General features: G+C 40.1%; 1 protein-coding gene across 5 annotated transcripts; it reads left to right on the top strand.

Moving 5' to 3' along the window:
- Positions 1-4: 4 nt before the first annotated feature.
- LOC136104200 (solute carrier family 22 member 15-like) lies at positions 5-26922 on the top strand. Of its 5 annotated transcripts, XM_065842878.2 has the most exons (13): positions 5-776; positions 1058-1211; positions 4322-4468; positions 8227-8359; positions 9001-9165; positions 10717-10846; positions 12616-12837; positions 14435-14575; positions 16298-16383; positions 20337-20445; positions 24295-24367; positions 24873-25036; positions 25984-26922. In XM_065842878.2, the coding sequence occupies exons 3-13, from the start codon at positions 4343-4345 to the stop codon at positions 25994-25996; spliced, it is 1362 nt and encodes a 453-aa protein (XP_065698950.1). In that variant the 5' UTR covers positions 5-776; positions 1058-1211; positions 4322-4342; the 3' UTR covers positions 25997-26922. The 5 variants fall into 5 exon arrangements, 4 of the variants coding, with proteins under 4 accessions (XP_065698950.1, XP_065698949.1, XP_071667768.1 ...); XR_010651740.2 differs by lacking the exons at positions 5-776; positions 1058-1211 and adding an exon at positions 2303-2396 and having other exon boundaries at positions 24884-25036; XM_065842877.2 differs by lacking the exons at positions 5-776; positions 1058-1211 and adding an exon at positions 2303-2396.
- The last annotated feature ends 1076 nt before the right edge of the window (positions 26923-27998 follow it).

Genomic DNA, 27998 nt, shown 5'->3' with positions numbered 1-27998 from the left:
AAGCTATCTGAATTTTGAAGACACTTAGAAAACTGTTCAAAGTATGGCTGAACTGTCATTGAGGCTTTGCCATGGAGACTTAAATGAAACTTCCTCTGCTAAAGGCAAGTTGAAAATGCTGTAGTGTTACCTATTTTGATTCAGTGGACTGTTTGGAGTAAACTCAAAATAAGATGCTTAGTCTCCCCAAAGAGTATGGCTTCCTGGAGAGTGTTTGTGCCAACAAACAGACTTTGCTTTCTATTTCCTAGTCAAAGAGAGTTGTTCTGGTAACCAGGAGGAGATGCACAGGGAAACCTGGGCCTTTTCTTTTTCAAACCTCACATCAAGTAAGCTGACGTCACCCCTAGCAAAACCTAAGCAAAAAAACTCAATAACCACATTTGCTGGACCTTTTTCACAAGGCTTCCTGACTTATTGCCTCAAAGGAAACAATTTATTGATATGGCTAATTGAGGAGAAATACTTAAACTGCTGTTAATTGCTACTATCTCCTAAGCATTATGAAAGCACATCCCAGAAGCCCAGACTGGGGACCTTGCAGTGGTTCAATTCCTAATGTCAGAACAGTTCATACAGTACAAATCCCTACCTGCTGAAGAAACTGTGGATGTCAGAAAACAATGCTGATTTTTCTTTTTCCTTGTTCACCTAATGCTTAGCAGGTAGCAGGAGCATTTGTGAATGTGGACTAAAAGCTGTCTTCCTGCTGTTTAACATGATGTTGGTGAGACCTGCTCAGGGAATGATCATCTGGTGATTGTAAAATAGTGCTGGTACGTATGTCCTAGGCTAAAATGTTCATGATGAAGTGGATGCAGCAATGGTGACTTTTCTATTTTTTTTTTTTTTAAGAGAACTTAGGTGTTGTGTATTTTCCACACTAATGTGGGAAAACAGATGATGGAACATGAGGGGGAAACCTAATAGGTAGTAGACTTCCAAAATTATTTAAATCCTTTCTGTAGCTCTATTCAGGAACAAAACGGGAGCCTGTCTTATTTGTGTCTGCCTGCCTTTGCCAAGGTTCAGCAACAGGTCGCTCTGTTTGAATTAGGGTAGGAAGCATGAAAGCAGCTGGAGGAGAGACTCTAAGGACTTCAGATAAAACCTAGGATTTCACCACTCCCCACTAATGTGTGGTGACTACATGGATGAGGAGGCTCCGAAATTTAGAAAGTCCTTTTTAGCTGCGCTGCCCCAGATCCAAGGTAAGCAGCACTTTGACCCTCACTTAGCTCTTTCAGGGCAACATCCCTAGTACATTGTAGCACTCACTGCTTTCTCAGTGAGCTGTGCTGTGCCATCCAGTCTTGCCACTAATTTTAGTTTTCCTGGACTAAGAATATTAACACAAGGTCATCCTAACTTAGCACCTCAATGGAGAGAATTTCTTGGTATGGCTAACTGGGGAGAAAGGCTTAAAAAAACAAACCTAAAGCAAAACAAAACCCCTGTATAAACCTAGTGTAATAATAAAGCTGCATCTTCCTAAGTAATGCTAGGAGAAAAGCAAGCATAACCACGTATATTATTAAAGAAGTCCATTAACTGTGGTTTTGTCAATGCCCTTTTCCCCAGGCCTAATTAATAATAGTTTTCATTCTTAATACTAGAATTTCTAAGTTCACCGGAGTTTCTGATGTTGTCCATAGGATGTGGAGCTTTTAGGTGGTACTCTGTGAACTGGATGAAAGCCACAGGGTGAACAGTGCATTTATGGTAGTTTAATTTGGTTTATTGACTCAGCAAGCAGAGCCGAACTTGTTCTGTAGGTGCCCGATTACCAGATTTGGCCAGAGACAGCAGTCTAAAGAGAAGACTGCAGAGTAAAATCAAACTTTGATAGTAGCCTGCAATTATCTAGGCTAGATTAAATCCTGGTGAAAAATCCTGCATCTCTTAAACTCAAGGTCATGGAAGGAGGAGAGCTGCTCCCATTTGACACAGCTCCGGAGCAACTGCTGCGCTGTTCTGCTCCCCCCTGGGGTGACTCCTGCCGCTCTGCTTTGGGTGCTTTTTTGCGGAAGAGATGTGGCCATATCCCGTCGTATCCTACCTTGAGCAACCTTGTGTCTGGGTAGCCTTTCCATCCTGGAGTAGCGGTGAGGCGGTTCCCACCCCGCCTGCTGGTGCTCTGTGCTCAGCTCGCACGCTGGTTCTCCTGGATCGCTTTTTTCAAGCTGAATTAAGGAATCTGTCGAGCGCAGGGCTGCGGAGCCGCCTGTCCCCGGTCGGGCCGCAGGTGGTTCGGGGCCGGCGGGCGGGGCGGGGCGGGGGCGCCAGCTCAGCGCGGCGGGCGGGCCATGGCGCTGGGGCTGGAGGAGGCCTTCGGGGCGGCGGGGGAGTTCGGCGGCGGGCAGCGGCGCCTCACCGCCTTCCTGGTGCTGCTGCAGGTGAGCCGGGGCGGCGGCGGGAGGCGCTGCGGGCCGAGCCGGGGGCAGAGGCAGCGGGCAGCGGGGCCGGCCGAGCAGGGTGCGCCCGGCGTCCCCCGTGCAAGCCGCCCCGCTCCGCACGGCTCTCCCGCTTCCGCGTCTTCTGGTTCCTGTTAGCGTGCTTGGGGCTGCTCGGGTTTGTTTTTCCGTGTCCTGGGGAAGCGCCGGGGGCTCCCGGTGGGGGGCTGCACCGCACACGCACTGTTCCCCGGGGTGTCCGTGCGGACCCCGCTTCCTGACCCGGCCGGCAGCGGGACGGGACTGCCGGGCCGGTGGGGGCCGGGGATCGTGTCCCCCAGCCCGTCCGCCTCGGAGCGCCTGCTGCTCACTGGTCTTGGTCCCTGCGCCTTGGCCGTGTGCTCCAGGTAGCAGCTCTTACGGAGGACTGCAAAGCATCCCTCCCCTGCTGCTCCTCTGGCAAACATCGCTCAGAACCCCGCTCATCATGGGCGCTACAAAATGGATTTGGTGGGTTTTGTTCCTTTTGCAGGTTGTTTCTCAAACCTCTTTCCAACCTCAGTGCAGTCATATGCTTAACTTTTCAAAGTTTATGATCTGTTTTCCTTTTTTGTATGCACATCTTCCACTTTTTGAAAAGTGCCTTTTGAGCTTCTGCTGAGCGGAAGGAAGCGGAGTATAACCACAGCAACTGTTTTTTGTTTTTTAATTTGTTTGGGTTTTTTTGTTTTGTGTGTGTGTTTTTTTTAAATGTATCTTTGTGAAAAGTGATATGCAGGGTGCTGTCTTTAAATAGTGTCCACATCCAAACACGTATCTCTGTCACTCCTTTTATTTCTTCATAGCAGGCTTCCTCCTGTTAGTGCAGTTCTACATTTTGAATTAAAACACGGTTGTGAGGGAGGGAGATTGTGCTGATTGCAGGTTTTTTGTTTATAACTTGTTTCTGCAAGAACATCCAAGGTACGCACAGCATAAAATGACGCATTAAAACAAGGTCTAACCAAATCCACCATGAAAAGACTTGTGGCCCAATGAAGGAAGTTATTCTAGATTCAAGACTTTTCCGTCAATGATAATGTGATGAAAATCATTAATATGTGGATATGCTTGAAAATAACATTATTTTAAGCTGGAAAAAAGAAAATCACATGCGAAGCCCAGAAAGTCAAAACAACTTTAAGCCCGTATTAATGAATAAATATTCTTATAAAGGTTTCTTTAAAAAAACAAAACAAAACAAACCCATACATTTCTACGCATTCTAGTTTTCCTACTGATCAGGTTAAGGTTTTAGTCTCTGCAATGGAAAGAAATAGCAAATACTTGAAAAATATAATCTTAGTTGTTTTTTTCTCACTTGTCACTGCAGGTTGTATTCTTTGAGTATAGTAAGCAATTTTTTAAATTACAATAATAATCTTAGTCCAAGTGTTAGATCTCGGCTATGAAACTAGAAGTTCTTAATATCTTCCTTTCCTGTGCCTGGCTGTGAAACAGCAAGAACAAACTGAATGACTTTTCAATGGGAAGGAAGGCGTCAAGACGGCACTGTCACTGAAAGTGTCCCAGTGCCTCTGGAGTGGTGCTTGCTGCTCCCAGCTGCCCTGATGGTCGCATCTGGGGATTGAAACACCGTACACTGATTGCATTTGCTTTGTCATGCTGGGTAAAGGGAGATTGTTAATCGTTAGTGTTTAATGAAAAGCTTAGAGCAGGAGTGTCAAACTCATCTTCACAGTCATTTTAGGACTGGATAAATGCAACTACTACATTTATCCAGTCCTAAAATGACATTCAGACCTTTGAAGTTGACTGGGAGGCTGATGTGGCCCCTGGTGAAAATGAGTTTTGATGCTCCTGGCTTAGAGTATTCCAATAGGTCTCCTTGGGATTGTTTACGGTGAATGATTGTGTCTTATTTTAAGGTATATGTGGCTTGTCAGTCGATGCTTATTGTTCTTGTGGGAGCTGTGCCTGAGTATCACATAGACCAAGAAGGAACTCCAGGGAGCAGAACTGAACTTGCCAAGCGTGTCCATTTTGCAGACAACTTCACATCGATAGTAACCGAGGCAAGTACTCCTGTTGTGCCTAACCATTTCTTCTTTTCTTGGGATTTACGCCACTACTGTGGGACTTGGTGCTTGTAAAAGCTGAGAAGGGCTTACTGTAACGTTTTGCTTATACTATTAAAAATTATTGGAACCCGCCCATCTGGCTTTTTATTTTATTATTATTTTTAAATCTGAAAGTATATGGTTAGTTTAGCTTTCCTAGTGTAAATCTAACATTTATTAGCTTAGGTTAAATTTTATTTTGTTTCCAATTTTCTTTACCTTCAGATGTTTTAGAAAGTCATTACTAATGGATTAGAATTTACTACAGTTTGTAAGCGTGGAGTTTAGAACGCACTCCTCCTAGTGTCTATTTTCGACCACAAAAGGTTCGATTTGTTGCGTCTGCACAATCTGCTGTGCCATGTAAGCTTTACAGTGAGTTGCATTAGTTTCTCACAGAAGAGGTTAAAACTAGTATGAGAATGAAACTCACGCACCACATGTCTGGGCATTTCAATGTGCGCTGAGAGCGGGCAATGGAACAGCTTGAAGTTCGAGCGGGACAGAAGTGTGACCCTTCCTCCTCACGCCTTGTGAATTCCTTGCAAAAGGCTGCGTCTGCTTTTTGCTGGTCCCGGGGCTGCAGTCGCTCAGGCGAGCGCCAGTGAGCTCAGCGTGGCTGCTGGTGCCAGAACGAAGGTTGCGTGGGTGACTTGGCTCGGAGTGGGAACCGTCGCGGTTCTGCCGATGGAATCCTTGCAGCGGTTGTCAGTAACCTCGTCTAAGACAGGGGAGCGCTTAGTGTAGCCACTGCCAAATTTGTGCTTCCTTCCCATTATCCCAAATGTGACTGTGTAACGTTTCTAGTGGAAAAATGGAGTGCCTAGACATAAGAAGGAATGAGGCAATATTGGATCATATCCTCTGTCAGGAACAGATTTTTTTGATTAGCCTGTTTTCGAAGATCACCCTTCTGTTTCAGTCTTTTGGCAGGCTGAGTTGTATGGGATAGTGCTTAATTTCTCATCAGAAATCAGCAAAATTTAACAAATACTGTGTTTTTTAAACATAGCAGTCAGTGTCCCCATTTCCAAAATACGTAGCAGTTCTCAAGACTCATCAAAACAAATTTGTGTTCTCATTCATCTCAGTAACTTTATTTTAAGTTGTTGTTTTTTTTTTTTTTTTTAATTGTTAACAGTAATTTCATGGAATCTTGAGATGCTGACAAACGTTTTGCTGTATGGTAGTGGTCTGGTAACTTAATCAAAATGCCATGTGGATTTAAAGAGCTGAGATGTCTGCTTTGGTGATAACAAAATCGGCGATGTTTTTGTTGGCAAGCTACAGCTAATTTTGACAAATACTTAACAAGTTCCTTTTGTGCAAATAAAGTATATAGACGCATTCTTTTAGGAGTTACATTCTTCACAGATTATTATATCAGACTTGTTAAAATCTGAGCGTCTTCCAGTGACACGCTAAGCAGCACAAGTAGCAGTTTCAAAAGCAATCTGCTCTCTTGTTCTGTCCTGAGAGAGGAAGCTGCTTTTGTCAAGTTTATTTCCTTTATTTTGGTGATGGAACTTAAACTGTACATATTTTCAGTTCTGTTCAGATTTGGCAGGGGAGCTGTTCCGCTCTGGAACTCAACAAAACTTCAGTGCAGCTCTTTGGTTCTGCTTCAAGAACTAATCAGTGTAATTAATGTTGGTGTAGCTAAGGCTTTGTAAATAATAACTCAGGCTTGGTTAATGGGAAATATAGCTGTTGGAATTCTTGGTCTGGTATCAACTCAGGCCCCTGCTTTATTTAACAGGTGATGATGCTTAGGAAGGTGAATTCAGGAATGTCTTATGTTTGGTGTAGAACTGGTCCTTTACCTTTGAGAAGCTGCTTTTTTTTACAACCATATCCAAGAGCATAAAGTTGTTTTGTGTCTTGAATCAACATGAAACACCAGGCAGACGAGGACTGTGAGTTTGAAATCTGTGTGCTGTGGAGCGCTAGCACGGAGAACAGCTTACGCCAGTGGTGCTCTGTGACTTGGAGAGCGCGTGCTGTAATATTTTTATACTTGAAGTTTCCCGAGGATTCGTGCCCAGGCATATTTAATTGTCCAAGTCTCCTCAGAAAGCTAAACTATAAGTTTTGGGGCTGTGTCTTTCTCCAGTGTAATAGAGTAGAATCTACTACCTAGCACGCTATAGTAGAAACCAGCTGCAAATGCTGCTGCAGTGGAGTTTTACCTTCCCAGAGTATCCAAAAGTCCCCCAAAACTGTGCTGGAACGCTGGCCACATGGGGCTAACAAAGGTGTCCTGGTAACATGTTAAATCTTGTCCTGCTCCTGCAAACCCGTGTCTTGCAAGCCACTGGGTGGGTAGAGCTCGGGTAACTCTTGGGTAACGGGGCAGATGGAGCTGTGTCTTCTCAGTACTTTGCCACTATTTTAGTTCAGATTGAGGAGAAGCATATGTTTCTTAAGATTGCTGTAATTAAAAGCTTCAGTAAATTCCTCATATTCTTTGGCGATCTGTATATATTCAAGGCAGACGTGTCAGGGCTGAGCTCCTAGTGTGCTGTGTTGGATTTTGGGCATGGGCCTCTTCTCCTAGGCTTTTTTTCTTTTTCAGCCTTCTGCTTCTTAAAGGAAAAGGCAAATGGGATTAGGATCCTTCTTCCTTTCCCCAAAGGACATACTGCACATGTCAGTTAAAGTCGGCATGATGCTCACCCACTTTTTTGAAAGTAAATTTTCCAGTAAATACACTGGGAATTACTTTAAATACTCAAATAATGATTTATTAATTCTTTGGGTAAAGCTTTGCATTGAATTAGTTCAATTATTTTCCTGCAAAAGCACTTCAGATTTTCTTTTTGCAATTCTTTCCCAAGTTCCTGATGTTTGTAATCTCAACACTGCATTTGAGTGCTGTCTCTCCTTGTTGGCAGCAGGGTTGTGCACAAGCTGCCTGTGTGCCTTGCCCTCTCAGGAAATAGTATAAGTTTCATTCCAATTTCAACCAGCTGTCAGTTCAGTTTCTTTTCTGACAGTTTTTGATTCTGCTGCCTCAGCTTTTGAATGAGGCAGAAAGTACGTTTGATAAAGAAACACAGCTCTTATTTCTAACTTCTGTTTGCTTATAAATGCATGTGCACAATACGATACTAAACTATCAATAAGTCAATGAGCAGGTCTTAGAGTTTTTATAAAACAAGGACATCTTTCCATAGTCCCTTCCTGCTTCCGTTCAGCAATTCAACGTGTGTCTGAGAAGGAAGGGCACCAGGGATCACTCACGGTCCAGCAAACACAGCTGCACAGCATTAACTTTCTATGGACTGCAATAGTCAACATGCTTTGTTCTTGTTAGTGAATAATTTTTATTACCTGTTCATTGAAATAGTTAAGCTTGTTCAATATTGCCATGGCTAAGCTGTTAACAATTCAGACTTTCCTTGTTTTAATACCTTAAGTTGCCTTGCTTGGGAATTGGAGTGCGACTAATTATAGTTACCAAGTTGAAAGCTTATAATGTATTATAATGAAATTTCTTGAAGGGGGGAGAAAGTAGAGATGTGAGAGTCTGTTAGGAAAAAACACGACTGTTGTTGGCTTACCTGTCAAGCTTAGAACAAAACTTTAATTGGATATGAAATAAGAAATGGGAAATGGCAAGAGAAGAATTTTGATAGATTTTTATTATTTTTGAGAAAGCTAGTGACTTGATGTTAATGCTTTTAACAATAAGGAAATTATCTTTTTGACAGTGGTACCTGATTGAACAAGAAGCCTACAAAGTGAGCCTTGCATCATCCCTGTTTTTTGCTGGATTGCTTATTGGAAATATCACATTTGGTCCCTTGTCAGATAAACTGGGCAGGAAACCAGTGTATATCTCAGGTAAGATTGGTTAAAAGGTTTTTCTTAAGCATTCGATGTGGATAACGACATCCGTGTGTCCTGCCTGGAGGCTGCCCTTGGGCCAGGCTGCTGCCTCCATCTTGTGGAGTCAACAGACTGTGCAAGTGGAGTAGAGCAGCACTAAAGTTTGTTAGTATGAGTGTGCTGGGCTTAGTGGTCACTCGGATATCAACACAAGATGGAAAATAACCTGGGTTTGCTATGGCTATCACTATATGAGTGCAGTGTTCCACACATCGCATCACTACATTGTCTCCAATAAAAATAATTCTCTTTTGGGGAAGAAGAGGTGTGGGGAAGATGATTACCCAAACATCTTTCAAGTGGGCAACTCGTATCCTGGTGTGTTGTTTTCTAGCTGCGTTTGCAGCCAAAGGGTCTTTTTGTTTAATGATAACATTGTCTCAAGGAAACATTATCTTTGGCATTACACACCTCAAGTGTGTGACTTGAAGATGATTGTAATTTTCATATGGTGACTTCAGAAAGCCAAACGTGAGAGATTAGAGACAAAAGTACTATAAACTACTTATTACAGTCTGTAACTGTGCTCCCTGCCTTTCTTCTGCATTCAAGCAGCATAGCGTAAGTACTAACTACATTCTATTCTCTCTCTACAGGTCTATTTTTTGATGTCGTTTTTGGGTATGTCACAGCATTAGCTCCAAATTATGACATATTTGCAGTTTCACGTTTTTTTGTTGGAATTGTGAATGGTGGAATGGCTCTTGTGTCTTTTGTCCTGACACAAGAATATGTAGGAAAATCATTTTGGTCATTTACAGGTGGGATTTGGGAATATTTAATCATTATTACTGTGCAATATATTGTTCTGACTATCAATACCTTTCATTTTAAATTCTTATGTTTGTACCAAGTAAACTCAGTTTATAGTATAAGTCAAATAAGTTTGATATATCGAAGTTCTAAATTTTGTGGAAAAGGTGCCCGAGAAGGAAGAAGGAATCGAGTTTGTTTGATAAATAGCAAAACTGAGGTTTTAAAAGGTGTACATAGATTCCTAAAACTTCTCAGTTTGTACCCTGCTGAACTTCTGGACAATGCTCTATGGTATTTTGGGCAGGTATCGGTGAAAATATTCTTCAAAATTTCCTTGCACCACAAAATGTCTTGATGCCTGGATGTGTTTTTTTTCTACTGTGGAATGTTCTGACCATCCAGTATTTTTTAAAGTCCTTTTTCATGTGCCTCTGCCAAGGCTTAAAATGCATGTTAACGCTTGCACGTCAATCTCTTGTAAAGCTGGAGTGGCTCAGACTGTAACACCCTTTTGGCTGGCGCGACATGGGGAAAAGCTTGGTCCAAATGCTGACTTTGGCTGTGAGCACCTTTCTCTCTCTCATCTACCTCATTCTGCTATTTTTCTGATTTTTTCTCTGGACTCCTGGGGTTGTATCAGACAGTTGCAGTTTAGTTATGGCTTTCCACTTTTTTTTTAAGTACTGAATTTTCTTTTCCTGAGTACACTTTTTTGACTCACACCCTCTCTCTCCCCCCACCGCCATCCTTCCCTCTTGCCCTGTTGTTATCCCTACTCTTCCCAGCCTTTCTCCCTGCAGAGCCAGCCGTCTGATGGACCAGAGAGCATGTCGTGTGTCCATTCCCTGTCGCTCTAGGTGCTTTGTTCTAGTTCTGCTCAGCTGTTGGGAAAGAGGGGCTGAAGGCGAGGGTTTGTGTTTGAGCAGCTCTGCTACATGCTGGCTGGGAGCTGGGCTTTGTGTGCGATGGCTGAGGGTTTCTGGGTTAGTACAAGATCTCCTGTGTTAGGCTGCAGAGGATTTGTTGTTAGGCTTTTGGAATTCAAGTTAACCCCATATTTTTAACATTTTTATTTATGCTTGTTCATCAGAAGCCTGCTGTAATATACCTCTGGCTTGCAGCTGTTTTTTTACTGGACTCAGTCCTTGTGTTTTTATAGCTTTCTTCTCATTTCTGTTTCAGCCTCTCACCTCTATTCAAGATTACCTTAATTGATCTAAAAAAATTGCTCTTGACACTTTCCCTTCCTGTCCTCAGGTTTTCTCTTTAGTCTGTAAGTTCCTGTTCATTTTTTGTTTTCTATGTACCACCTTTTCTTTTTGAAAGGGGAAAAAAAAACCCAAACCCTCCATATGTTACGAAAAGTTATTTTTCATTAGGACTGCATAATATATTTAAGTCAGCTAATTCACAAATGCTGTAAAGATACTTGAAAGAGTTTATTGCTATTTTATTTAGGTGTATCACGGGCTAGGAATTTCAAGCTTCTGCTTAAGAAATGTTTTTACCTTTTGTCAGTGGTTTCTGTAGTCACTTTTTTGGTCTTGTATTTTCAGGTTCGTTAACTAATTTGACATTTGCGGTTGGCATTGCTGTTTATGCTTTACTGGGTTACTGTGTAAGAGAATGGCGCTACCTTGCCTTGGTATCGAACACTCCAGGAGTCATCTTCCTCCTCCTTTCTTTGTAAGTGATTCACGTGCATTGTAATGCTAAGAAAAATATACATTGATTTTTAACAGGTACTTTTTTCTTGTCATCATTCAAGAAAGTGGTACAAACAGGGATGATATTTTTCTGTATAGTTTTGTGAACCAGGAAAGAAAAGAATTGTATTGCGAAGGAAGAAACGGCTTTAAATGAAGCGGGTCAGGGTTACCCAGAAGACAAGCCCGTGTTTGTGCGTGCTGTTCCAGCTGTGGTGGCCAGCGTTGCAAAGAGCAGCTGTGTGCCAGCTGTTGAACACGTCTCGGTTCCAGACCTGCCTGGGAAGGGGAGGGAAGGGAAACCCTGCCAGAGGCTGCAAGCGGAGCCTCGGCCAGGAACACTGCCTGCTGCCAAGGACGGGCTTCAGCGCTTGCACGGCTTTGGAAGGGCTCCCAGAGGGGTTGTTGTGGAGTTGCCTTTCGTGAGACACATGCAAAGGGAATTAAGTGAGAGCACTTTGGATTGCCTTTTTAGCATGGTACGCTATGTATCTGCTTGCTTTTGAAGTCTTGCATGTCCATTCCTAGCACTATCGGGTGCTCCTGTTTAGAATTCCAACACAGACGTGTTCATAAAAATTATTATGAAATGCATTGGTATGTACGGAATTAAAAGTACAAGCCTTGTCTGCCCCACGGTGTTACAAAATATTCTTTTAACATATCAAGTAGTACACTTTGTGTAATTCTGATTATTAGTTAAGAGCTGTAGAAGAAATAATTAGTGTAGGAGGTTGTCTACACAGTAACACAAGCTATGTCTAACATCCAGCATAGGTGTGGAAAACACTTCTGATTTTTATTTCTATTTTTAAAATTTCAGTTATTTTTTAGATAGATCAGTTCTTGAAATAGGTTCAGCTAAAGAATACACAAAAACCCGCTCTTGCTGTAGTCAAGAAATACGAAGTCTCTGGCTTGAGGAAAGAATTTCTGCATAATGTATTTTCCTTTTTGGTGTTCTGTTTCTGGTGGAAATACAGTTAATTTCCCTAAATACTAAAAATACTGAGATCCTCTGAAGTAATGAAAGTTTACTTTGGTTATAGGATATGTATCTCTGTTAGGAGTATCAGAGAAAATAAAGGTTCAGCAAAAAAATACTCCATTCTTTGTTTTATGACTTGTGTAAAAGCAGCAGCACACTCTGCAACCTAAAAAAAACCCAAACAAAACCCAACCAAACAAAAAACCAATACCCCAGAGGAATCATGAACTAAAGTTGTCATAAGCAAGGATATTCTGATTATACTTGGGAACAAGAGATTTAAAACTTACTCAGTAGTCATGAGCTTGTACTGGAGCTTGACAGGTGATTCCCCAGAAAGGTTTTTTTTGCTCTTGTCTCAACTCAACTGAGAGCTCTTCCCATAATGGACAAACTTGAAATAAATTTTGTGAAAACCAAGTTTTGTCCTGGCTGTTCAGCTAACTGGGATTTGAGATGCTCCCTGGACAGTGCTAGTGAAACATTTCCTAAGAAGGCAGTTCAGCAGAAGTCAAGATTTAGATTTCAACTCCTCTTGCATGACTGCATGCTCTGTCAAGCATCTCCAACAGGTTAACTGTATTTATTATTGGAGTATGTAGACTTTAATATGCAGAGCAGTGCAAATAGAACGTTCTCTGAATTTTGTATTGGTACATTTTTGGTTTTAGGTATTAATTTGCAGAACTGGAAGATTGACTTCAGCGCTTTGTTCTTAAGAATGAACTTGTGGTCATTGATTTTGTGTTCTTTCCTGTAAGCATGCTCCCGGAGTCACCACGCTGGCTGTATTCCCAAGGGAAGACGGCAGAAGCCGAAGATGTGTTGCAGTATATTGCACTTGGTAATGGAAAAGAGAGATTGAATCTAAAATTAAAACCAAGTGTGGGAACTTTGAGAAAGGATGAGTCGGCACCTGGTATCCTGAACTTAGTAAAACACGCGGTCCTTCGGTGGCGAACCATCATATTGATGTACATCTGGTACGTAATAACAAGATGCTGTGAATCAGTCAGACATGAGGAAACAATTGAGATTTCCATCCTTTTCTTTTAAAAATCCTGTCCTCAAAAACTAAATCGTAGATTTGTCAGTTAATGGCAGTGAATAATGATCTAAAATGATGTGTTGTGAAGTTGATGTTTCGTTATTATTGCTGATGCGTTTTATTTTCAGTGTGTTACTTAGAAACGGCTTCAAAACCTAATAAGAAATAATAAACCTAATAAGAAATAATTTGGTGAGAACATAATATTTACGTTGACTGAAATGAAAAGCTGAAGCTGAAATTAATGAGAATGTGTTTTTGAATCAGTCTTACAGAGAAAAGGTCTACATGGATTAGACAATGACAGCTGGAATAAGAATAAGCATTAAGAGCCCAAAAGCACATTATGCCAGTTCAGTGGAGGAAGACTGTGGCCAAGATAAGATGCTGATTGCATAGGTTTATGTTAGGTGGCTGTCTTAAAAAGTGGTACAAGTTGGAAAAAAATCACCTTGAAGTGTAGGAGGATGTAACATAATATATTGGCAATAAATGGCAGCAGAGAGGGACCCCTGGGGTGGGGAGGGTGCTGTGTTTGTTGTTGCAGCAGCTGTTAGAAATGGGCTTGAGCTAAAAATCTGTTAGGGGAACAGCTCTTTTCCAAAATGCCAAGGTCACGTCTTCCCTTTAAAGTTCAATATCATTTGAGGTGATTATCAGGATGTAGATTAGGAAAATCAGTAGTTTGTGTGGGGTAGGCAGAGATGTGCATGACATGGGACAACCATCAGGAATGTCTTTGCTAAGTAGGACCTTTCAGAAGTTTCTTAGACTCTTGAGTTGCAGGTAGGTAAATATAATGACTGTGATGAGAAATTATGCTACGAGGCATTCTTACATTTTGGAAGAAGAGGCCACAGCACTGTTTTCCCCTCTCAAACCCTGTTGGAGATAAATGTGCGCAGAACTGTTGGAGTGGGGTCACCCAGCTCCTCATTGCTGTTGCTCAGGAGCCTTTAGATGCGAGACAGGACAAACTTCTGCCTGGATCAGGCAAAACTGTCCTGCCTCACTTGGCCCAGACTCTGCTTGGGCACCAAGGTAACAACTAGGGCATAGGCAAAATGTCTTGCTGTAACATGCAGTGGCCTTTCCAGCCCAGTGTTTTATGGGTCAGGAGTGTGAGGGCTTAGTTCTTTCCAAGGAAGTGATGATGGGTTTGTTCGGGAGCCTTCGCTGAGTTTGGGGAAGATGCTCTCTGTTAAGCAGTGGATGTACGCATCATTTTCTTTCATAGGTTTGCTTTTCAACAGCTAAGTATCATCTAATACAGTTAGGCTTATTAGATTTGCTAAATAACCTAGAAAAAAACACTAAGGTAATACAAAATCCTGAACGTTATACTAGGCATATATATGACCATTTGCTTTCTTTCAGTAAGTTACTTTGTTTAATTAAATAAGTTGTAAGAGTTCTCCTAGCATGCAATTCAACATTGCTCATCCATAACTTGGCATAATTTGCCTTTTAAATACTTTCTTAGCCCTAAAGACTAGTTATGTTAGTAATACAACTTACGTGGTTATTTTTAGGTATGTCTGCAGCTTTGTATACTATGGACTAACTTTAAATGCTGGTGAATTAAGAGGAAATCTGTATTTAAATGTGGCTCTTTCTGGTCTTGTAGAAGTTCCAGCATTTCCTCTCTGCATGTTTTTTATTGAGAAACCCTGGTAAGAAAAACTTATTTTCTAGTTTTCTGCATATATTTGTAGCTAGCCTAGAAAAATATTAACATTTTTCTCAGTACAGCTGATTCTTTGGGGATTTGGTCTGCTGCAGGGTTTCTGCAGTCGATAGAGAAATGGGACTCCGATTTTTCAGTTTTGTTCATCGTTTGAATTATTCAAGACGTGAGCATTTCAATGATTAATGTTATTTTTTAAAGTTTAGTCTATAGGGAAAAAATGTGAGTAACGTAGTTATTTAAGTAACTATAGCTTGTATATGTCTCTTAGATATATTATTCAGAATGACGTATTTTTGTACTGCCTACCAACTTCACTTGAATGCATTTTTTGACAATGTTAATTTTTACTTTAAACTCTTCAAAGAGGACTTCAAAGTGAGAGCCGTTCGGTTTGTGTTAAGGCACGAGTGATGGATGTCCCATGCTCTCACTCTTTCTGGTGTGTTTGGTGGCTACCCTTTATGTGGGTTCTCATTTCCAAAGGCCAAACAGTCTGGCAACCCAGAGCTGCTCAGGGTTTGGTCTCGCCTTCTGTTTGAGTGGCTTTGTAGTGGTACCTCGGTCTCGCTGAGATCGGTGGTGAAAGTCCCGCTTTGTTCAGGCAGCTGAGGATGTCGCCTTTTGGATTTTTGGGCAGCAAAAAACTGTCAGCTCGGTCAAGCTAAAAACCAAAATAACTAACGAATCTTCACCCCAAGCCTAAAAAACCTGAGTCAAGAGCATGTATTTAAACCATAAACTGCGCAAGTTCTTTTCTATGTGTTTTTTTGCATTGTAATTTGAGATTTACAATTCGTTTGACAAGTTGTTTCCTGAAGTAAGGATATATGTAGCTTCAGGTACTTAAGGCAAAACAGAATGTGACAAGCCAGCTACTCTGTTTTCATTCTGGTTTAGTGAGTAGCATGGTTAAATTATAGCGTGGTGGTGGTTGTTGCAAAAACATTTAGAAGATTTTAGAAACAAGCATTGTATGTTACAGATAAGCTGTAGTTTTACTAGTATAGGGTAGTAGTTAGAAATAGCTGTGAGAGTTGATGAAGTAACAGGCATGTATAGTATTCCTGCATGCCTACAAATTGTTACTGAGTATTGTTGTTTGTGGTCCTTTGCAGATAATTATGAAATATTTAAATATGGCAGATGTGAAAATGGGCTGGTGATTTTCTATCCTTTTGCCTTTTAAAATAAAATACTAAGCGGTAGAAAAAACCCTTGCTTACTTCTGGTTGTGTACTATTAGATGGAAAAGCATACAAAACACTTTGTGGTATGTCATAACTCTATATTCATTCAGAGTTGTAAAAGAGAAATACAGATTAAGAAGCATTAGAATTACATTTTCATGACCAGTATTAATTTGATCTTTGTGTGTATGCTCTGTAATACCCTTTTGGTGACAGGACCCATTGCCTTGCTCGGTACAGAGAACAAAAAGACTGTGAGTAGATGGGATCTTCTCAAGGCTACAAAGTCAATACTGTAAAAATTAAAACTTGGCTAGAAATACAAAAGCATTTGTGGGAGGACTTTGGTATGCAGAACTAGGAAAATAATGCAAGATTTGAAGCATTTTCCACAGTATAGTAGATTTATAACTGTAATTGATGCTCCCGTGTACTTTAGATAGTATTTTGCAGACAAATGTAAAAAATACTGAAGGACTTGGTTTCCATCCTTCGTCTTGGTGCTCTTTTCCTTCTAGGTCTGGAAGACGTAAAACTATGACGTGTTTTCTGATATTTGCAGGATTTTCCTGTATATTTACTATGTTTTTACCAACAAATGCTGGTAAGTATGTCCTGCTGCTACAGTAGATGTTTGTTAATTCAGATGAACGCTGACAAAGCAACCAAAGGAGTATTTTGTGACCGAGTCTGCCATGGCCTAAAGCCATACTCAATTGTACCTCTCTTTTTTCTGTCTTTTCCTGCTCAGGGAGCCAAGGTCTTGTCTATATTGCTTTTAACTTCTTGCTGGCATAATTTGACCCTGTTAATTGACTAAGTTTGACTGCAAGCTCTTGGCTTTTGGAAGGTCAGACCAAGCTATCGTGTTCTGTCTCAAATAATGACACTACATCCATGTATATGCTATTAAGCCGGTTAACTTAACATACTGGATTTACTAGCCACACCGCAGTGCTGTGTAATGTTGGTTTCATTGGATCTTGAGAGTGTGGGATGCCAAGCTTAGTTTTACTTTTGTTTTGGTGGCATGTAATATTTATGCGAATGGGAACTAAGATTTTCCTGAATTATAAGTGTAATTCATAATTTAAAAGAAAATGCCAAAAAACCCCAAAACAACAACCAAACAAGCAAAACACCAACCAGACAAAATCCCCAAACAAACACACTAAAAAGCTTTAAAAAATTATGTCGTACTTGAAAATTAGAAATGGATGTCAGAACTGTAATATGGAAATCAGAGGGATTGCAAGAAGCTTTCTGCCTTTCTCAGTCTCATGCTGTGTATTGCTGCCCTGTGCAGTTGAGAGGACAGTTCATGGTAACAGTGGAGTATCATCAAGTGTCTTTCTCATCTCAAAAGATGTTTTTGCTAATATAGTCAGTGACATTCATATATGTGTGGGTTTGTATTTCAGCTTTTATTTCCATTTCAAGTACAGTTTTTCTGTATTAATATTTATTTTGGCTGCTGAAAACTTTTGTCTCTATGACACTAACAAACAGAAGTGGCTGCTTTCTGCTTGTATTTTATCTTTATATTGCTTCAGTAGAAATGTTTGCACTTTAACAGTGTTTTGACCCAGGAGCAGCAGCGGTGTGATTCTAAGGTAGCCTTCTATAGATTGTGTTTATCCTTAACAGTTACAAATGCTGTCTGGCATCCGTTTCAAATTGATCTCAGAGAAGTCTCGGGAAGAAAAACAGAAAGAGATAAAAAATGGCCTGTAATCCTGTTTGCCATGCTTGTGTTAATTCGAATCCTCAGATGTTTTGTTGCTCTCTTATTGAGACCATTTCTTCCTTTGTTCTAACAGATACGCTCTTTTGGCTTCTTTTTATGTATTTTAAAACAGAATGAAAGAAAAACAGTAGTCACTAGCTGGGATAGGGTAGTAATTCCTGAAGAGTTGCTATATTTGAGGAAATCTTCTGTCTTTCTCTAGTTGAGTTGACTTTAGTCCCATTAAGACATCTTCCTTTCCACTGTGATGAGAGTAAAGCTGGTTCTTGGCCCAGAGTGATCTGTGTCAATAAGCAAAAGAAATTCAGCTCAAAGCATGATGAAGATGAGTCACTTCACTGGATGAAATGAGAGTTGTTGCCTCTCTAATCTGACCTTCCTATTACTAAGGAAAACACTGATGTTTGTCTAAGTCTGCATTTGCAGAGTGATTGACAAAGCCCTGATTTTATTACGAGGGATTTAAGATTTTAAACAAATATTGGGCACTCACCTCTCATGTGTAACCTTTGCTCAGTTTCTAAATAACTCTGCTAGCTTGTGAATGAGAATCTGATCCAAGTCATCTCCCCTGTGAAATAAGCCAAGAGCAGTTTGGTTACTAAAGATGTGTACTGAATTTGAAACTAAAACGTCTCTCAATGATTGAGTAAAAACTGAGATATCCCTCAGCTCTCTCTTTCCTTATCACTTAGAATTCATCATTTAATTTGTGTGAGTATCAGATTGGAAGCTGGTGAGGGCGAGTGGCAGCAGAGGGGGAATGGAGCTGTCATCTTTTATTCCAAAAGCTGCTGTAAAGCACAAACACACCTTCTGCGTTTTGTCTGCTTTACACTATAGCAAGTATTGCTTTCTGGTCTAGGGGTAGCTAGATTTTAACATTCGTTTAGGTTTATCTGCTTGTGCTGAACACATAATAACACAAAATAACTTTTTGTGATTTCATTGGTAACGCTCTCAAGAAGAAAGGAAAATTTGCAGTTTATTACATCGGTCTCAGCTTTAATGGCATCAAAACTTGTAACTCCTGCTCTAGAAGCTCTTAAACATCAGCACTGTTTGTTACCATTTCCCCCATTTTACTTCCTTAAATTCAAAAGATAAATTAGTGGAAGATAATTCTTTATCAAGAAAACTCAAATGCATGAATTTAGTAAGAACTTATGACTTTTGTCTTTTATCAAAATTTGAAACAGTTTCCCCGACTGAACTGTTTCAGGCAGAATTGTGTGCAGACCATTGCTACTGGACGTTCAGGTGAAAGGGTGTTGGGCAAAATACGGACATGCTTGGCTGGACCTAGTGAGTGACCTATAAATGGTCACCAGAATCCCTGCAGGAGAAGGTGCATTTCTGCTTAATGGCATTTTGCTTTATATATGTAAAGAAAATAATGAAATGTTGTGCAAGAATTGCTAAAATAGGTTCCAAGACTCTGAGGAAAATATAACAACTGTGTCTGGGCTTACTTACAGAAGGAAGCTGATGTGCAGTGAATTTCCAGTGTGCTTCTAATGCCGCAGCAATTCCCCACCTGGCCAGTCTTCAGCCTCCCCTGAGGGAGGGAACCTGTTCTTCAAATTCCCTCCTCAGCTTCGGAGTGCTAATTTCTCTGTCTAGACAGACTCTTCCTTCTGAAGACCAAAACTTCCCAAGTACGCTTGTGCTGCATTTCTAATACATGGATATGCAATGTTCAATTTCAGTCTCCCCGGGATAGAAATGGCAAGTTTTAAAGCACATTTGAGAATTACATAGCTCTTCTTCATCGCTTTGTGTTCGGATGGTGGAAGAAAAGGGATGTCCCAGTGTTCTGACAGGGCCCAGGACAAGGTTCAAACCTCTGCCTCTGGAAACTGTGTGTAATATTCCAGTTCTTACTGAGCAAAAGGAGAACTTGGATGAAAATGTTGCAGCTGTTTTGCATGAATTACAGAAATAACTGCAAAAATGCATCACGCTTAAAAGAAAATAAATTAAGTTTCTGGATTTCAGTTTATGTACAAATTCTGCTTCAGCTGAAATAGAATCTGACTTGATCAGATGAATAGAACTGAAAATATTTGAGGAGAAAATTAAAAGCAATTGAGAAGCAATCAGACTTTCCTGTTACTTAATCAACATCATTTGATCCAAACTGAAACATGCGTGACTCAGTGCTGAGGAAGAGAACCTGAAACACAGCTGCTCATAGCATTCATTCTTTTTTCACACTTTAAAAAATATATTAAATTCTCTATTTATTAGAACAAATGGTGTGCACATAGCCATATCCAAAATGAGGGTAATGAAAGGCAGGTTTCTTTTGGACTTGGAAAGAGCCACACATCAGGTTTGCCAGCTGGGCTGTGTTAGCGTTTGTTCTTTCCAGCTAAAGAGCTGCTGCTCTTTAAGTCCCAACAAGGTGTCCTTGGGGAACAAATAAACTCTTGAGATGAATCAAGTTTTATGGTTTAAATCTAATAAATAAGTCAAGGAGAGTGTATTGTCTCTGTGCTCCTCAAAAGATGGAGTTACCTGGTAAGGTATTCTGACTGCTAGAGCAGTGAGTGTTTTACATTTTGCCCCCAAATGGGGCAGATTTTATTGATCCTAACTATTACTTTGTGTATCTATTCTTATGCCAGCTCTTAAAAGAAGAACTGAGATAATTGGCTTGTTCTTGTAGTTGAAAATCATAGAGATAAAACATTGGTTTTGTGTGCCAGTCTCTTAAAGTGGGCTGGATGCTTTCCACATTGTGTAAAAGGAGTAAGAAAACAGACTATTTATGCTTACAGCTTGTTTGTTTGTTTGTTTCCTGCAAGGTCTGCTCCTCAGTCCCACTTCGTTGGCTTTGTGTGGAAAAATGATGGTCAGCGCTGCCTTCAACATTGTGTATATTTATACATCTGAACTATATCCAACAGTACTGAGGTAACTGAACAGAGCTTCTGGGTAAATGAAAACACTTTTCATGCACAGCGATGCTGATTGCGGCTGTGCTTTTGGTATTTATCCGTAATTATTTTTACCTGAAATACTAATATGGGTTCTTTCTGTAATTAAGGCAGCTCGCTGGGGCTTGAAAGGCCTTCTCCTATTAGGCACAGGTTTTGTACCAACGCACATTCCTGGGCTATTTGTGGCATCTTCTTCTAGGTCTGAATCCAGAATAAAAATAGGAAAACCAGCTTCTTACACTGTAATGCTAGGTGCTGTATTTCTCATTTCTACTATTGATTTTTGGGTGTAAAATTACAGGGTGCAAAAGCAAACATAATGATGTGATGGAAGTGTATGCTAACTTAATCACAGACTATGCAGTAGGGACTGTTTACAGTCCTGTATACTTAACTCTTCCATATGATTGTATTTTTACCTCCTGAAAAACAAGTGGTTTTCTGTATCTTTGTGATTTAGTTAAATATTTGTAACGCAACTGATTTTAATAGTTTCTGTATGGCAGTAATTTGCTTTATAACATTTAATTCATGAACAAGTGGGCTAAAACCTTAGTTTATTTTTCATAGTTCTCATTGGCACTGTGAGTTTAGTCTCTCTCCTGCTGTCCCAAGAGAAACCTGAGATAGGAAAATACAATATGACGTAGTCTTCTTCTCCCCCCCACCTTGGCTGCACGTGGTTTTCTGAATGGTACTTGAAGTACATGTTCAAAATTGGAGCCGTACTGAACTAGATGCTCAAGAATAGCAACTGCACAACCAAAACTACTGCAAAAACTGAGCCCTCTTTTGAGAGAACAGGCAAGCTGAAAGCTGCTGTGGAGTAGCAAGCTGTCCTGGCTGGTAGATGAGTCCTGTGGCACCATAGAGGTAATTGGGATGGTGACCTAAATCACCTGATTCCAGGACAGTGAGGGCTTTGGGGAAAAAAATAATAAAAATGTGTGCGACTCCTCAGATTGACTTTTTTATTTTGCTTTGAAATTCACAATTTCCCATATGTTACGGAGGTATAAAAGCTAGACTGTGAATGCAGGTTTTGCAGTAGAACTTGTGAGGACGGAGGTGGATTGACTGTTTCTAGCTACTGAGCTTGTGATTCTTGGCAAACGTTTAGGTTTAATATACAAGTCCCAAGCACGCTGACTGAAATTGGATGTGGGGGTTTGTTTGCATTCTCCCTCTCCAAACTTTGGTGTTCTTTAGGGTCTCTTTTACTAGTGGGTGGTTTCTGTTTTTTTGTTGATCTCTTCCCTCTGCTTTTCTGGAGTTGAGAATCAAGACAATTAAATCTGAAAATGGTTAATTTCTCAGCTTTTCCTTGTCTCACTGTGTGCTCGTGTTTCATGTTACCTTGTGTTCTGAAGTCCCGCTGATGTTTGATGCCAAGCATGGGACAGCTCATACATAGCAGTAATGGCAGTAGTGTCTCAGTGTGCTTGAAACTATTTGTGCTTAGGAAGATAAAAAAAAATCGAGTGAAGTGCTACTTCATTTGAGAATCTACACTAAAACGTGTCAAAGATGCAGAGGAGAAAACAGTAAAGACCGTTTAGAAAAATAGCAACTTTATTAGACAACTTGTTTAATGATATGGCAAATGGCTACATTAAATCACATGAAAATTCCTTATGTGACACTTAACACAGTTAGTTTACTTGATAACTCTGTGGCACTTCAATTGCGAATATTACAGTTTACACAGGAGAAGCGGTGAGGGCAAGAGTTGAACTTAAAGCAAAGCACCAGCACCATCTGGTGGGCTTAGCGGGGCTGTGCTGTGACCCTGCCATTGCTCTGACAGCAGAGCCGAGGCCTTCGTACTATCTGGTCAGACGTGGACCCTTTAAACGCACTGGAGAAGAGGTGGAATAAACTCTTTTTCCTTTAATTTTTCTGCAAAACATCCCATTGGAAAAAAAAAGTAATGTCTTGGGTATTACTGTGCCTTGTTTAAACCTACTTACTACTTTAGGCATGAGCACTGTTAGGCATATATATTTTTTAGGGTAATTGTTACATGGAGGAATGACAAATACATCTCATGCTTGAAATGGAGAGGTGCTGCCAGCTGGGGGGCATATACCTGCTTTGGGCTTTTTTCCTTTTTGATGGGCCTTTAAAATACCTGCTGGGGAACAAAAAAGTCAAAAATAGAAAAACATCGCTACTGTTGCATTTTGGACAAAAAGGAAGGTTGTCTTTGGAAACAAAATGTAATCATAGCTCTAGTAATATAGATGTAAAAACAAACTGATTTTTTTTTCATGACAAAATGTTTGGGAAATGGTGGCATCCTTGTCTGGGATGGATAGAATCAGAGGGGGGCCTAGGATAGTATAGGAACCCTGATCTCCTTATTTTTACTTAATTCAGTGCTGGTAATAGATGCTTCTTTCAAATACTTGCCCTTTCGATCTCTGTTTTTCTTCGCAAGGAACTCTGCATCGTCCTTTCTGTTGATCCCCAGTCCCTGGTGAGCATTAGTGCCACCTGAGAGCTGCGGCAGAGAAACTTTTGCATCTGCCCCGGGCTGTTTGGTGGCACTACATGTGCAGCCAGTCGGGTTTTATAGAGCTGGGGCTGTAAGGTAAGAGAGGTGGCGGGCAGTTAGCTGTCGGCAGCGCAGCACCTCGAGAATACTTACTGATGCTTCCTGGGTGATGATGTGATTTTCCTCATGGATACCATGACATTGTCTTGCATAACCCAAACTCTGCTGGATTCTCGATTAATAATATCCTAAAGACTTTAAAAAACGGCTTACATTTTGCATTGGAATTGAAGGTAAAGAATTTGCATTTAGGATCCCCTTTTCCCCTGCTCCTCTCAGCAGAAAAAAAGGCAGCCAGCGAACCTCTGGGCATTGAGAGCCTTAGGATCTGTGGGAGGGATGCTTTGAAACAAATTGTTCACACACGGGCTTGTATCTCTCATCTCTTTAGGGATTTTGTTGACAGAGGAGGCGCTTTGCCTTGTCTTACGGGATTTGGGTCAACGTTACTTCAATGTGAGGAAGGCGTGGGTTGCTCTTTCCCTTTTCTGCTGAGAGAACAGGTGGTTTTGTTTATTTTTACAGCAAAGTCACTGGCTCCTGATCAGCTCCTTCCATCAGCCGTTCCCCTTAACCTGTGCAAAGGGCCATTAGGAAGGGACGCGGGCGTGGGTGGTTTTGGTGTAGTACTGACCCATATCACCTCTGTGCTTGTCATCTTTAATCCTGGCACTGTCTTCCTGCCTTCGGAGGAGGAAAATGAAACAGAGCAAGCGGGAGCAGCGCAGCTCAGTGGTGTGACCGAGGGTGATGATGAGTAAGAGGAAGCAACTGAGACACATAGGGAGGGAGAACAGCCCCCATGAGCCAGTTCTTGCCATCTCACTGACAACTGGTGGTGCCAATGTCAGTCTCTGAAGGGACTGTAAAATACTATGTTTAGGAGTGAGAGAGAGATGGAAGATTTTGGCATTTGATCAGGAAATGAAAGGCACAGGATTTTTGTAACTTTCTTTGAAAAAGCTCTTTGAAAGGGATCCTGCTGTTCTAGCCCACGCTTTGATTATCTCAGCCTCGATGAGATTGTTTTAAACATGTCTGAAAATTGAAGGGAGCACAGAATTCAGCCTCTCAAAAACATCTGGCTAGATGTGTCACTAGAGCTTCATACTGGCAAGTAGTTCTGTTTTTAAAAACTGTTACATAAAGACTTGGTAACTTATATATACTTTTTTAAAGCTGGTTTTGGGAATGCCACCCCATGTTCATGCATGATTCAGTCGTGTATTCTGAAACTACAAATCTTCCATCCTTTGTTTGAAACAGAAACGCTGGCTTGGGCGTCTGTTCCATGTCTTGCAGATTTGGGGGCATTTTGGCTCCATTTGTGCCATCTATGGTAAGATTATTTTCTGCTTTTTTATGTAACTCAGCTTGATTATGTTCTCTCAAATCACTTTGCTGCTTTTGGTACCACATGTGTCTATATTCCTTTAAAAAAATTTGATTTATGAAAAATTAAATGAAGTTTATTCAATTCCAATAATTAATGAACAAGATGTGTAAAAAAATACCTGGTGTTTTATCATTTTTGGAAATAATCTAATGTCCTGTGTTGTGTTAATATTTCCTCTCTAAGTGAAATGTTTGTCATATAATACATTTTGTACTAAGACTCCTTCAGTATCTGAGTTCTTTTAGGCATGTAAACAAAGTTTTTGTGTGAAGCTCTTTCTGTGAAATGACATCTATTGGGTTTCTCTGTTCTACCAATACATGGATAATTGAACAGGTTGCTGGAGTAAGAAGTTGTAGTCTGTAGGTTTTGACTGCAGTTCACATGGATCATATATTTCAAGATCAGGACACAATGTTTGCTTTTTACTATGGATTTTTAATTTTAGAAATCTCTTAGTCCTTCCGTGCCGTTCGTGGTGTTTGGAATCAGTGGACTGTCAGCAGGATTCCTGACCCTCCTCCTGCCAGAAACACTCAATAAGCCAATTGCTGAGAGCATTGAAGATCTCCAGAGTACCAAATACCAGCTGCTTAAAAATGAAGAAGCAGAGTAATTGATATTTTTTTACTGTCACTTTGCATTATTTTCCCTGTATCTTATGCGAGCTGTCATTTAGTGCGTGTTGTTTAGATTGTGCGCGAACGAATGTGTGTGTGAAGTTTTTAAAGCCATCTTTCTCTTGCATTCAGTGGAGATTACATTTATTCTTTTATTGGCCCTCAAAGATGACAAGGATAGCAGGTTGCACCTGTATGTATTAAATTACATGTAAAAGAATACTGTTTTGTTTTACTAAAAGAGAACAAATTTTAGAAAGGCAATCTCAAATAGCAACATCCCTGTGCTTTTACAGTAAAACAGCTGGGTATGTTTATCATATATTGGATTGTGCTTTTCCTCATGTTTTGTAGGGGAACATAATCTAAGATTAATATACATCTGAGAAACTGTTCTGTCCTTCAGTAGTCAATAGAGCCATTTGAAGTGTGTTCCTGTTGTTGGTATTCACTAAATAAAACCTTTGAAGTTGGAAATGAAAGTTCTGTTTGTTTCAACAGGTAATAAACTAGAAAATGTCAAGTACAGCCCCTAATTTGGGAATAACTTCCCAGAAAAATGAGTTTTAAAAGATGAGAAGAAAAAGAATTCCTATAAGAAAGGAGTCAGTAGCTTAGCACTAAACAGGCTTAGTGTAGATATAAGAGAATATATGTTTTTCTTGATATGCTAGTTTGTTAATTATTTGATGATCATTGTACTTAATTGATTTAATCATACTACACACACTATTATGCTTTGGTTTTATGCCTAATACATCGTAATACTGCATTCAGTTGGAATGGAAAAAAAATTGAGCTTTTCAAATAACATTTCACTTCTAATATTAAAAAAAATCAATGAATTCTGGTTTTCAGGTTTAATATTAGCCTATGGAATAGCACAAGAAAAATAAGACATGTAAACTGTTTTTCAAGCATCATTTTTCTGTCTGACAGGCAAACCAGTTAGAAGAAAACACTCAAGTTCCGGAAGGCCTGTCTGTGGTGGAAGATGAAGCCCCCATTGAGAAGGTGCTGTAGCAGTTGAAGGGCAGAGTCGTGCTCTCTATATGCGACTGGAAATATCGGAGACTCAGGGAAGCAAATTGAGAAGATGCAAGAACTTGACCAAAGCTTGCGAGAAAAGGGGTGGCAAATCTGTGTGTTAATTTAATGACTTAACAAAAGCACACTTCGGACCTCTGGACTTCTCTACGGCTTCTGAAAATGAAGTATTAATTTATTTTACAAAATGTAATTTCTAGCTTCAGATTAAACTATAATATTGTAATTGAAGTGATGTGTGTAATTTAAAATTTAGATGGCCTTATATATTCAGGCAAGCTGTAATCGTGCAAAGTAACAGCACACTGTATATGCTAATTTTCTCTACAGGGGTTTTTACTTCTAAATTACAGTATACCTCACAGAGTGAAGAGACCAAAGATTTTTATGGGTTGTCGGCCTTAGTATGTCTAGCATAAGAAACCTGAACATGAGATCTGAAAGGAGTATAAATGGATTTTACTGTGGGAGTAAGTAATTTTTTTACTGCAGTTGTACATGAAAAGATACATGAAGTTAAAAATAATACTATATTGGAAAAATATTCGGCCCTTAAGAGGTGATGTTAAAGGAGAGGGTGAGTAACCTCTTAGATAAAGATTAAGTTCTAGCTGTAGATGTGGAACTAGAAATTACTGAACATGAGTCATATTGTATAATATATGTAATAATGTGTAATCCAGTACATTTCACATATGAATTGGATATTCTTCCATTGGGGAGGTGTTGTTGGTTAACAGTTAATATCATTACAATGGAATAAATGTACCGCAAATATTATAGTTTTTTGATGGCCAACACAATTTTGTTATTAAAAAGAAAGTTATTGAACATCTGTATTATGAGTGCTGCTTTCCCCAGGATGTTTACCCAGGCTTTTTGAAAAAGACTGGTATCCTGTTGATTTTTGCCCTTTATCTAATGCATCTGATAGGAAAAGGTTACTGAAGGGCCTCTGTATTTTGAGCAAGTTCCATGATTAAATAATAGTTCTGCAAATGAGCAGACGCCCCTGCAAGCGTGTGTGTGCAGACAGCTGATGGAATATGCTGCGAACTTTTATCTTCTGATCATTTATTTATTAACCATTTTTGTAATATTTCACTTCCATGATGATTGGAATTGAGTTTGTGGTTGTGGCGTTTTGTTGCGTGGTGTTTGTTTTTGGTTTTGTTTTCTTTTTCCTGAGTAATATGAATGTCTTCCATTATGTTAATATTTCTAACCATGGTGACTGTTTATACCTCTTCAAAGCATAATTGGGTCAGCAGGGATATGGTAAAGACCAAATTTTGTTACTGTTGACTTAATTTTTTTGTTGTTGTTACAAGATACAAAATTTAACAAGAAATAGAATGATATAAAGTTGTATTCCCAAAGCAGAGACAAGATGCAGGAACAGGCCGATTGTAAAGGTACCATTACGTGATGGAGTCTGTTTCTCCCTCCTGCCCCATGTGTTGGGCTGTATTAGTGCATTTTTCTCTGCCTTTTATGCCACCATTATGTGACAATCAGGAGAAAAAGATCATTTACATTTTGAACATGCTTATTTCTGCTTTCTTTTTATCTGGAATTAATGAAGTCTCTGCCTAGGGTGACTCCAGTACATTTGGGGGATTGATGACCAGAAGGCGGTGTGTCCCAAAACAAAGTTAATGATCTTTTCAGCAGCCCTGTTGTGACTCCCGGTACCTTCAGTGCTTTTTATGAGCATAGGCCAGTGTGGAAGCCGGTTTGGTGCTTCATCTCCAAGATCCAAAAGAGAATATGCACAGAAACATCAACTTCCATTTTTGCTTCTTGTATTTTCAATTCAATTTAACTTAGCACCTTGTTTGACTTTTTACTTTAGATATCCTTGCTGCGTTTTGCTATTGCGGGATAAAAAGATACTATTTGGAAAA

The sequence above is a fragment of the Patagioenas fasciata genome, chromosome 8 (assembly GCF_037038585.1).
Source record: "Patagioenas fasciata isolate bPatFas1 chromosome 8, bPatFas1.hap1, whole genome shotgun sequence".
Taxonomy (NCBI): Eukaryota; Metazoa; Chordata; class Aves; order Columbiformes; family Columbidae; genus Patagioenas; species Patagioenas fasciata.
This window is presented reverse-complemented; position numbering and strand designations above follow the sequence as displayed.

What these genes read in the sequence shown, in the direction of transcription:
- LOC136104200 (XM_065842877.2), top strand. Translation starts at nt 2,307, where the DNA reads ATGGCGCTGGGGCTGGAGGAGGCCTTCGGGGCGGCGGGGGAGTTCGGC. An exon ending in GAAACCAGTGTATATCTCAG is followed by an intron (nt 8,360 to 9,000) that starts GTAAGATTGGTT and finishes CTCTCTCTACAG; the next exon opens with GTCTATTTTTTGATGTCGTT. An exon ending in CTATATCCAACAGTACTGAG is followed by an intron (nt 20,446 to 24,294) that starts GTAACTGAACAG and finishes TGTTTGAAACAG; the next exon opens with AAACGCTGGCTTGGGCGTCT.